The sequence below is a fragment of the Chinchilla lanigera genome, unplaced genomic scaffold, assembly GCF_000276665.1.
Source record: "Chinchilla lanigera isolate Chin_1 unplaced genomic scaffold, ChiLan1.0 scaffold00100, whole genome shotgun sequence".
Taxonomy (NCBI): Eukaryota; Metazoa; Chordata; class Mammalia; order Rodentia; family Chinchillidae; genus Chinchilla; species Chinchilla lanigera.
Window position 1 is genome coordinate 4906771 of NW_004955501.1, and position 12395 is coordinate 4919165.

The window sequence follows — 12395 nt, forward strand, 5'->3', positions numbered from 1 at the left end:
GGTGTTATTTCCTGTAGGCTACAGAAAACAGTTCTTCAATAACAACTACAAGGTAATGCAGGTGTTTAGGACAATCAGAATAGGTATAGTAACTAGCAAACATGGCAATGGAATTTTACTTTGGAGAAGAAAGACTGGACTCAACCCTGAATACAGTGTGGACAAGTGGGAACACATTGCCAAGGAGCACAGTGTGTGCGTCTGTGTGTGTGTGTGTGTGTGTGTGTGTGTGTGTGTGTGTGTGGTCTTTGTTTAACAATTTAGCAGTTATTAGTAATTTAGTCTTAGTAATTTTCTAAAAGACAGTGTCAAGAGTAATGGCATTCTGGCTAAATCCACCTCTCAATTCTTGCTTAAGACATGCCAGAGTTATCATAAATCACCTGGATATGGAGAGGACAAGGAACACTACTCAATAGCAAGGGTGGAGGAGGCTAACTCAGTTTTACAAGAAGTCCACGGGTAAGCTTAGAAGGTTCAGTAGCGTCCACCATTTATTGTGTGGCCTTGAACATTTCAGTTTCCTTCTCTTGACCTCAGTGTTTAAGTCTCTAAAGTGGGGATACCTCTACTATTTGGTTCACAGAGTTGTTTTGGAAGGTAACATACGGTTTTTGGTGTCTTGACTGTCATTCGCTAGGGGGAAAGTGATTGCCTCGTAAGTCCTTTCGGCCCCTGCCTTTATTCTTGTACGCCGAGGGGCCCTGCTAAAGGACTGGGGCCTCGCGGCCTCACTTCTAAGTCACCCGTCAAGGTCCTCAATAGGGAGGACCAAGCCCAAGCACAGCAGCGTCAGTCCACGGACCGCCCACCCACCATCACTCTGACGATCCCGCCCTCCCGCAGCCGCCAGACGTCACTTCCGCCGGAAAAGTGTCCGTGCGGTTGGCGCGAAAGTCGGTTCCTGTCCTCTGCAATTTCCGGGTTCCATCGAGTTCGCCCAGGGCTGGAGGCGCCGCCCGGTGGGGGGGTTGTGCGCCGGGGTGGCGCCCGACCCCAGCCGCTGTCCTCCGGGCCGCGCCCCCCCAACTCGCCGCCCAAAGCTTCCAGGCTCCCTCGAGGCGAGTGAGGGCCCGGCACCCTCTCCGTCCCTTCCGGGGGTCGCGGCACTTCCTGTCCGGGTAACGGGTGCTCGGCGGGCCTGGCGGGTGGGCCTGGGGTGCGGAGAGAACGCGGCTTCGGTGCTCGGAGAGCCAGGCCTTTCCTGGGCGCTGCGGAGCAGGAGCATCCAGCTCTTCGGGAGGGCCGGCCTTGTCGACCGGCTGCCGTGTATAAACTCTGCTGAGGATGAACGGGCCGCGCGGGCGCGGGTACCGGCAACCACAAATGGGCTGTCCGTACGCCCAGTTCAGTAGGATGTCCTTTGGCTAGACCATCATCGGCAAGAGCCCTGAGTGTATTCCGTTCAGGGACGTTAGTTTCGCTCTGATTTGCAAGGATTAGTGTCGTCTTCTTTTTCTTTGACTTGGTCCACATTCCAGAGTTTCTTGCAAATGTCCTGGACGAATTCATGGGCAAGGTCAGAATGCCTATCCTTAGGCGTTCTTGTCTGCACTGGAAAGCAGGCGCGTTAAATGTTTAACTTCCTACATTTTTGTTCATGTTAATGATACCTTTATTTTGACAGTTCAGCAATGTCCGCAGATAACCGAGAACCGTTTCTTGTGAAGTTTTTAAAGTGTTCAGATAATTCCGAATGTTTTTTTAAAGCTCTTGAGGTAAGAACAGTTGAACTTCTCTTGTTTGATGCCCTCCTTACGTGTTTTTGATATGTTGGGCTTTATGTCTTAATCATAGAAATCTTTCATATGATTTTACTGTAGTCTGTTAATACAGGTATATCATTGTTACATAATTTGACATAAGTCTGTCCTTTGATATTTGGAGGGGCTTGAAATATGTTAGGACATTTTGGTTGAACGTGCTGATCTTCAGTTTTTGAAAATTGTTTTCTTTTTCTGCTTACCAGATTGGTACTTTGTGTGTTGAATTTTGAGTTGGTCCTGGATTGGTCACACTTCATTGGTTTTCGTTAAAAATGCGTTTTATGCAAAATAACAGGAGGAGGAGTGTTAAAGTTGTGCTGCTCACAGCACCTAGCAGCCTCAGTATGGCCTAGGAGTTTGTTATAAATGCGGAACCTTGAGCCCCAACCCAGACTTGACAAGTAGAATCTGCATTTTAAACAAGATTCCTGATGTATGTTTAAGTTTGAGAAATAGTTTTAACAAGGTTTTCCTTCAAGTCCATACATTCAGCAAATATTTATTGAGTGTCCATGATCTGATAGGTACTACTTTAGTACTTGGGACACATCAGCAGTCAGAGAAAGCAAAGATTTCTCCTGTCTCAGAGCTCACATTCTAGCAGCAGAAAATAGATACTAATCAGATGATAAATGAGAAAAGTATATAGTGTGTTATAATATGCTAAGTGCTATGAGAAGAGAAAAAGCAAAATAGGTTAAGGAGTTTCACAGGATGTTTGTTGGAGAAGAAAACTGGAAGATTTTAACTTTACTAAACAGAGTATGATAAGGGTAGGCTTTGTGTTGAAGATATTTAAGTAAACTTGAAGGGGTGAGGTAGTCCTATGAGTATATAGAGAAGAGGGTTTCAGGCAGAGAGCAACCATTTCCAGGGCCCTAGAAAAGTGCTTGTGTGTATCCAAGGTTGTTGTGTCTATAGAGTAGTAAGCAAGGGATGAGGCTTGAATAATAGGGAATGCTTCAGAAAGTAAGAGTAAAGCCAAGTGAGAGTTAAGCATGGTAAAGCTTAAGATTTAAACATGCCTGTAATCCCAGCACTGTGGGAGTCTGAGGCAGGAGGATCTTCAAGCCCAGCTCAAGCAGTTTAACTTATCAAGACCCTGTTTTAAAATTAAAAAAAAAAAAAAAATTATAAAGGGGGCTGGTGATGTAGTTCAGTGAGAAAGCCCTGGGTTCAGTTAAAAAAAAAAAAAGGTCATGTCGGGCCTTGTGAACCATTGTAAAGATTGACTTTTTCTTTCATTGGTGACCCTCTAGAAGGTTTTAATCAGAAGAACAGTGTATCTGATTAGTTTTAAAAGATCACTGTAAGTTTTTTTTTTAACATAGAACTTAAATTTTGTTCAGAAACTATTGAAGTGCTTACTGGGTGTCAGGATACAAGATACATCATGGAATTTTAAATCTTATAGGGAAGAAACAAAATATGTATATTTATAAAATATCAATGCTATTTTTCTTCATAAAATAGACTAAAGTGATGGAAGGTTTTAAGAACGTATGATCAGGGTGATCAGGAGGCTAGAGGTGTAGCTCAGTGGTAGAGCACTTGTGTAGCATTTGCAAGGTGTGGGTTTGATAGCTAATACTGTCACTTTAAAAAAAAAGGAAATCATGATTAGGAAAGGCATCTCTGAAATGACATTTAAGCAAGGCCTACTAGAAGTAAAGGATCACATCAGGTGAAGACCTGGAGAAGAATATTCTCTGCTCTAAGAACAAGAGCAAAGCTTCTAAACAAGGTCATGCTTAGCTTGTCCCAGGTTATGCCAGTAAGTGGGCGTGACTAGAGTTAAACCTTGGTAAGTGTGGGGAGACAGGTGAGGGCCAGATCCTGAGGTACTCTGAACCATGGTAAGAAATGGGAGTTTTGAGTGTAATGGGACATTATCAGAGGTTGTTTGGATTTTTTTTCTCCCCAGTCTTGAAGATTGAACCCAGGGCCTTCTCTGAGCTACATCCCCACCTTTTTCTTATTTTTTTATTTTTGAGACAAGGTCTCACCAAGATGCTGAATTGCCAGGCTGGGGAAACCTTGGCAAGTCTGTTTCAGCCTGCTGGTCCTCGATTATAGGCATATGCCGCTATGCCCCACTGTCATTAAAGGGTTTTGAGCAGAGTTAACATGATCTGATTTTTTTGTTTTGTTTTCATTTTTGTGGTGGTGGTAGTGGGTAAAAGGTTACAAGCTTTGTAACATAGATTTAGGGCAAGGCAAGGGGAAGTAGATCACTTGGGAGTCTTCTACAGTGGTGTAGGTGAGATTATAGTTGCTTTTAGTAGCAAAAAGGATTTTAAGATGTATTTTGAAGAGTTGATAGGACTTAAATATGGAAAACTAATTTCAAGTACGTTCTTATTTCGTTTTTCTTTCAGTCAATGAAAAAATTCCAATCAGAAGAGTATCTTCAGATTATTACCGAAGAAGAGGCATTGAAAATAAAGGAAAATGATAGATCTCTTTATATCTGTGACCCTTTTAGTGGTGCTGCCTTTGATCACCTTAAAAAGGTCTGCTAACTTCCAGATATTTGTTTGGTGCTCTGTATTTTTTTGGTTTTCAGTGGTCACCAAATATGCAAATTTTGCATACACTGGGATTCTTTTGGCTTGGGGAGACCAGAGTAGTATTTTCTGAAGACTAATCTTGTTATAGTAGGCTTTTATTATTATTTCAAGGAATATAGCTTCATTTAGTATAAGTGAATCTATTGTAACTCAACAGTTTAGTGGTGGAGTTTATTGCACTTCCAACTCAGATTGTAAGATACATCAGTGAAAAATAATAGCGTAGGAGAAGACCTCAACAGTCTTTCTGTGTGCTCTTGAACACAGAATTTTAGTACCTTTCTACCTTGTATCAGGTCTGAAAATTATCTTAGAAGGGAGCATTTTAAATCAACGAGTCAATGAGCCATCTTATTCCTTTTTATTAATTCTAGAGTCTACTGACTCACTTTTTGGTGTCTGGACAAGAGAGAAGCATTGAAATAAAAATAAACTGGCTGTAATTCCACTCAGATTGCAGAGAAGTGGTTCTTGTTTGAAGGAGAAGAAAACATAGCTGAGTAGATGGACGCAGTATCTATACAGTTTATGGAAGGCCTGTGCACACCCTGCCAAGAGTGTTGTTGGTGTTAGCCTCCTTTTTGAAATACAAATCCTGTCTGAGTCAGTAGCATCAAAAACTTACTGTCTTATTTATGGCTGATCAAAAAGATAGTAATAGTTCTTTCCTTGTAGATACTTAAGTCAGTCTTGTAGTGGTGACTTTGGCAACTGTGGGCTTTTAAGTTTGGCTTGAGTATGCTCATGTTGAGTAAGAATGTCACCTTTCTTCACTCAGTATCAGTAAAAATGAAAAGTCATTGTTTTAGTTTATCCTGTCTTTGTTGGTCTTCCTTAGAAAGATGCAGAGTTATAAGTACTTAAAACACAAATGTAGAAACTGTCTTGGATTACACAGCTTTTGGTAACAGTAGGTTTTTTAGAGAGACTCACCATAGGCTTTTACTCATTTAAGCTGCTACACTGCTTGGATACTTCATTTGAGTAATATGCAGGTATACTTCTAGCATAAGATTACTGCATTACAGTTGTGTTTGTTTCAGAGATTAAAATTTTGATAGCAGTTTTGAGTGAGGAGCTCTTGGAAGTTCTTTTGACAGTTATATTGTTTAATTTGCTTTTGTGCGTGCATGTTTACTGTGTGTGAGAAATTAGTGGTCTTTTTTTTTTTCTAACAACTTGGTGATTTTTCTGCAGTAGTCAATAACTTCTGTAAATAATTGTAAATATTACCAAATATAATTTGTAAGAGTGGTAGTCTTCTCCATCTTAATGTACTAAAATTTTCTTTTTTTGTAGCTTAGCTGCAGAATTGTTGGTCCCCAAGTAGTCTTATTTTGTATACACTACCAGCAGTGTGTCCCAAGAGCTGAACATCCAGTTTATAATATGGCTATGTCTGATGTAACTGTATCTTGTACAAGCCTGGATAAAGAGAAGAGGGTAGGTGTTGAATATTACTTTGTATCTGTTTATCTTCACACTTAATTTTTCCCTGCATAAGAAATAATTTAAAAGACCATGCACTTGGTTTTTGTATTCATGACTTAATGAAGTGTAATATGCGACAATCAACAGTGTATATCTTTTTTGTAAATAAACTGAATAGAAGAGAATCCATTTTGTTGAAAATTGGCTAATTGTGAAGTCCGTTTTGATTTAAAAGGAAATTCACTTTTTCTCTTACAATTAGAGATTGCTTTTTGAATCACACTTTTTCATCATAGATGAATAATGTTTAAAAAGAGATTGTAGGAAAAGCGAGGCATGGTGGTATATGCCTGTAATTCTAGCACTTGGACGAGTGAGGCAAAAGCACCACTGCAAGTTCAGGGCCTACCTGGGCTACATAGTGAGTTCAAGGCCAGCCTGAATTACATAGTGAGACTCTCTCCAAAGGGGGGGTACATAATTGTATCAAACTATATTTTAATATACAGGTACAGTTTATATTTTTGAAAATACGTACTATGTAAAAGTATAATCTTTATTACAGGACCAACATAGTTTAGTAAATTCATGGAATTGGAAGAAGAAATACAGTTACTTGTCATTTAACAGCGGTGATATGGTGGTAACAGTGGCGAGAAGGAAAGTATAGCTCAGTGATTATGTCATTGAGTGTTCTTACACAAATTTACATGGCTGTGATGTCATTAGACAGTATAATCTCTTGGGGACCACCCTGTTGTGTATTTTGTCCATTCAATGAGACGTTGCACTGTGACTGTTTAGGAAAATAGTTATTCTTATCTTTATAGTTGATATCTATTTTCCAGGAAGTAGTTTAGCTAATTAACTTTATAATAGAAATATTTGTATATTCAGGTTGTCAACAGCAAAAGCTATTTATGGAATATTGTGTAAAAAATAGAAAAGATTATTTGCTTTGGTATTAATATATTTTCTTTTGGGACTGCAGGAAGAAGTTCATAAGTATGTACGAATGATGGGTGGACGAGTATACAGAGACCTTAATGTATCAGTAACTCACCTCGTTGCAGGAGAAGTTGGTAGCAAAAAATATTTAGTTGCTGCAAATCTAAAGAAACCTATTTTGCTTCCTTCTTGGGTAAAAACACTTTGGGAGAAGTCACAAGAGAAGTAAGAGACATTTATGTATTTACAGACTTGGTTTTTATTAATACATGCTTATAGTATATAATGACTACAGTCATCGTGGGGAGTTGGTACATGTGCATAACATCTCTTCAATTCTTTTTCTGTCCCCTTCTCTCCCCTTCCTCTTCTATTTTATAGACTTGAAAAAATGATGTGTTCTGTTATTTAGACATACTCTGAGATTTTTCCTAGATGAAGTTTTATGGTATTTATTGGATTTGTTATTTGGAAACAAAAATGGGGTCATCATTCTTCCCAGGGAAAACAGAACAGAGTATACATTATTGTAATAGTGCTTATTAGCAGGGTAGAAGTGGATGGTAGAACAGGCTGTGGGTTTAGCACTGACCAGAAGATAAATGCTTTGATGATAAAGTTCTGTGCAGTGTTTCTGAAATCATTGAAAAAATCATTTTTTTCAGCTTTAGTTCTTAGGCTATATAGTCCTACTTCGCACGTATTTAAGATGGAGAAAAAATTAGGCATTTTGGCAGTCATTTTCCCTCCAAGGGGGGCATATGTAAGATTGAATATAAACATAAAAGCTGTCAGCTGAGCTGGGATCAGTCCTGTAAATTGAGCCTAATTCACCTGCCAGGCCCAAGTTAATCATTAGATATACATCGGGAGCAAGCAAGATAGTGTTCTTTCCCTTATAGAGCTTAGATCCTTTCTCAAGCTGTATGCTGAAGTTTTTCCTGGAAGTTAATTAACACCTGAAAGTCTAGGTAGCAAGGAATCATATTGGCTTGAAAATTTTACCAGCATTTTTCTAGGCCTGTGTTCAACACCATTTTGTACCTCTTCAGTACACCACCATGTCAGCATTCCATTCTAGACTGACTGCTTCATCAGCGTATCAGCATACCCATGTGGGCAGCAACAGAGTAACGATATTTTTGTTGATATTCTGCCAAAGATCAGTTGCTTTTACTTACATAGACTAATGGAAGAATTTAAGTGTATTTTTATTTTTATTTTTTTTTTATTTTAAAGAATAAAAGAAGGATAACATAATAATAGGGGGGACTTAGCAAATTACAGACAAAATTGTAGGAAATTATCAATGGTTATTGTTTTACATATTATTATCTACAAAATAGTTTCTCAGGAAAACAAATAGACAAATAATAGTGAGTTAGAGACAAAAGAGGTAGATTATCAAGAGTTGTTGTGCTATACTTTGGTATCTTCAAAGAGGCTTCTAAAGAAAATAAATAGAGCTATACATGAGTGACCTATTGAAAAATCATTAACTATTCTCAATGGTTGTTGTAGGAAACACATAATAATAAACATACATCCATTTATGAAAAAGGATAGGAACTTTACACAGTTATGGATAGATTAGTAGGAAAATATCAATGGCTGCTGTAATACGTGGTGGTATCTTCAAAGTGGTTTCTCAGGAAGACAGAGATATGCAAGAAGGATCTAATAAGTAGTTACAGCCCAAGGGGTGTCAAAAATAGCATATTACCTCCTCACCAGTGACTCCTTTCACTGAGGTATGGTGGCTGGAAGGAAGGCCAGGATTGAAAAGAAGGACCGAGAGACTTGCACCTGTGTCTAGCAACAGGCTGTTTTCTTGTTCCTCCATAGTCATGATTACCCAGGACTCCTTGATGGAGATGACGGTCTGGCCAGAGGGAGAAGGCAGACCATGCCCCAAGCCCTCTCATTCCTGTTGGACTAACTGGTAGCATGGGTCTGAGCTCTGGGGCCTCCACCTCAGAGGGCAGACCGATCTCCAGTGGTCTCCTTTACATCCAGGGCATGGCCCATGGGGCCTCTTAGGGCAGTTCCTCTTGAGGTGGCCTGGCTTTTAACAGTGGTAGCAGATGAATGCAGTTGTTGAGTTCTTCTTGGAGCCCCGGGAATCAGACCTGGGATCTGTTTCTCTTAGTGGTGCAGCAAAAGCAGCTGCTTTTTCTCAGTCTCTTTGTTTTCTCTCCTTGGCCTCCTCGTCATGGCTATAGAATACTGAGGAGGCAATTCTTACTAACATCTCAAGTGAGCTATCTGGGGTGAAAGCCATTCTTTGTAGCTTTTTCTCTCCAGCTTCTGATTGCTTTGGGACCCCACAACCAGTTAGTGTCCTCTCCCCAACTGTCAGCACAGGCAGCAGGAATCCTGCTGCAGACTTCTCCAGAGCTTCACCACAGCTTGTACTGTCAGGGGAAGAATGGCTTCCAATGAGTCTCTGCAGGTATTGTGCAAGGTCCTCCTGGTTTACAGCTTCCGAGCGGCTCTCGTGACCCCAGTTCACTGGACCTCTGACTCCGTGGGCTTAGTCTGCATTCTCATGTTCTCTGAGTCCTTGTTCAGCAGCTGCTCCTCCACTGGCTCTGGACCTTTCTGGTTCCCAATGGCAGGAGCAAGAGTGGCCCGTTGTATGTCATGTATTCCCAGGGGTTGTTCAAAGTTTCGATGATTCACACACATCCGTGGGTGGGCAACTGCAGTCGGTGCATGGTGGGCCAGTTGTGTCACTGTTTCCTGTGTCATGATAGATCTCAATTGAGCGGCGGCGGCCGGCCTGAGGGCCGGCGCGCAACAGCGCTTGCCGCCGCATGGCTCCCCATGCGCTGGGGGCCCACCCTCCGGGAGCCAGCAGGCAGGAAGCTAGCCAGCCAGAAGGCTGGCGCTCCCCACCCGCACCTCCCTATGCGCTGGAAGCCCTCCTTCGGGGGAACGACGAGGCCGGGAATCTTAAGTGTATTTTTAGTAGACAACCAAGAAACCTTAGGGTTTTTAAGTAGAGATGCAGTCTTTTGTATTTGAAAGATGTGCCATACTGAAAGATATACCTTGCTGATTAAAGACCAGTGAGGGCTTAAAGTTAATGAAATGGTGTTTTTCCCTTGAAACAGCTTTATTTGAAAGACTATAGCTGAAATAATACTTTTTATTAGAGATATGCTATTGAACTAGGTGAGTGAAATCCTGAATGTTAGTTCTCCTTTTCTTAAAAATATTACAAATCTTAAAAAATGAGAAAAGTAATCTTTGCGTGGTGGCACATGCCTAAGATCCTAGCACTTTGGGAGACTGAAGCAGGAGAATCTTAAGCTTGATGCCAGCTCTGCCAGCTTAGTGACTTGAGACCGTATCTTGAAGGGCAGAGGGTTGGGTGGGGCTGGGGTTGTAGTTCAGTGGGAAGGCTGTAGATTCATTCCCTAGGATTGGTGGGAAAATGAGGAAAGCAGTAGTGATACTCTGGTTTGTCATTACGCTTCTAGTAAAAATCTAAACTATCTGATATGCTTAATATATTTTTATTCCTTTTTATCATTTGTTTTCTTTAGTGAAATAACTAGACATACCGATGTGAACATGGAAGAGTTCAGGTGTCCTGTTTTTCTTGGTTGCGTGATCTGTGTGACTGGTTTGTGTGTCCCGGATAGGAAGACAGTTCAGCAGCTCACAATCAAGCATGGAGGCCAGTACATGGGACAGTTGAAAATGAATGAATGTACACACCTGATTGTGCAGGAACCAAAAGGTAAAGACTGTGTTTTGCAAGTAGTCTAATGGAATTTTCTTTAGTACTGAACGTTTTAAAATCTTTATAGAACAGTTTTTGTTTTCTGACTGCTGTTATATAATCTAGTTGATATTTTTTTCCCTAAAATCTTGTAAAGATAGTTTGGGTCTCAGTGTGTAAAAAAATTTCGTGACCATCCATGTCATTGACTAATTACTGGTAACCTTCAATTTTGTTTCAGGTAGGTTTTTAAAAATAACCTATTATAATTTGAATATTTCTTCATTTCTCTTGTTTATTTCTTAACACAAATAGGTCAGAAATATGAATGTGCCAAAAGATGGAACGTACACTGTGTGACCACACAGTGGTTCTTTAACAGCATTGAGAAAGGTTTTTGTCAAGATGAGTCTATATACAAGACAGAACCTAGAGTAGAAGCAAAGACACTGCCTGATACTTCAACTCCCACTGGTCAGACCAGCACTACTGATAGTAAGTCCATTGAGATTAAAACAGAATCGATTTTCCATGTATTGAGAATTGATTTGTTAGGCTGAGTATGTTGCTTAGTGGTACAGTGCTTACCTAGCATTTTAAGACCCTGGATTTAGTCATAAACACTGGAAAAAAAAAAGTTAATTTGTTAATAGGATCACTGAAATATAATAGGGAATTTCTAATTTTTTCTCTTTGCTTCTAGGCTTAATTATATAATAAAATAGCTAAGTTGTATAAATATATTAAAAATTTGTCCAGAACTGCTCCCAGTATTTCTTTCTAGAGTGAATAATGACTTTCTTCCAATACCCAGATAGTAGTACATGAGGTGATCAAAGACATTAAAATTACTAAAATTACTAATGGGTGAAGACTTAAGTTCTGAATTTTTCAGAACTTTCCTGACACAAATATTAATACTTTTTTTTAGTTTATCATGATTATTGTAGATAAGTATTTGTATAAAAATGAAAAGTTTTTAAGTTGTAAGTGCGACATTGGCAAAATGTTACAAAATTACTTTTGCAAATTTTATTTTTTATTAGTACATGTTTGCAGTATATAATGATTGTATTCCTTGTGGGCAGTTGGTACATGTGTATAACACATCTAAGATTTTTTTCAAATACAAGTTTCTTGGACTTTAAGGCCAGCAATTTCATTTTATGGGAAACAAGTAAGAGACTTAATTTTATTTGTCCTGTTTGGCCACCAAGATTTCTGTTAAAAACCTTTGAATCTGGAAGGTGTGGTGGTATACACCTGTAATCCCAGCTGTTGGGAGGCTGAGAGAGAAGGATCACTTTGAGTTCGAGGCCAGCCTGGGCTACATAGTGAGTTCAAGACCAGCCTGAATGACATAGTGAGACTTGTCTCAAAAACAAAAAATCCTCTAACTCTTATTTGGAAATTGTTTCTAGACATTGGGTTATGGGAGAAATTAGAAGAAAATATGTAATGACTGTTCCAACTTCATAAATTTGTACTTTGTTTTAAAATATGTAGGCCGTACTCTTTCAGACGTCAGCCACATTTCCAATATAAATGGAAGTTGTATAAATGAATCCATATGCAATTCAATTCATAATAGCAAATTGGAACCTACACTCGAAAACCTAGAAAATCTGGACATCAGTGCATTTCAAGCACCTGAAGATTTATTAGATGGTTGTCGGGTACGTCTTTATTATGTAATAAATGCAGAAAGTATGTATACTGATACAGTTCAGCGCTGCTGTGCTTGAGTTTGTCGGCCCCTCAGACTTGGACTTGCTCTTTCTCTACATAAACCCTTCACTAAATGAAAAAGACGCCCTCACTGTGTCCATCACTGAGCTGTAAGGATCCCTTGGCCTGGGATGTGCTATCATCTGTTATCCTCCAAAATTCACTTCTCTGAACCCTTTCAGTTGCAGTAATCTGCTGTGCTTTGAAATTCTTAATTTTTGA

The 12395-nt window shown here is 39.7% G+C and overlaps 1 protein-coding gene across 7 annotated transcripts in view; it reads left to right on the forward strand.

The window, feature by feature from the left end:
* The first annotated feature begins 916 nt into the window (after positions 1-916).
* Positions 917-12395, forward strand: part of Topbp1 (topoisomerase (DNA) II binding protein 1) — a 67309-nt gene continuing 55830 nt past the window's right edge. For 2 of the 7 annotated variants that reach the window (XR_264253.2, XM_005406815.2), the window contains exons 1-8: positions 1133-1519; positions 1628-1718; positions 4145-4279; positions 5636-5779; positions 6759-6940; positions 10267-10463; positions 10761-10940; positions 11952-12121. Coding sequence is in view for 6 of the 7 variants with exons in the window: in XM_005406815.2 (XP_005406872.1) it covers positions 1494-1519; positions 1628-1718; positions 4145-4279; positions 5636-5779; positions 6759-6940; positions 10267-10463; positions 10761-10940; positions 11952-12121 (1125 nt within the window). In the remaining variant the exon portion in view is untranslated. The other 5 variants (XM_013505749.1, XM_013505751.1, XM_013505750.1 and 2 more) reach the window with 5 other exon arrangements.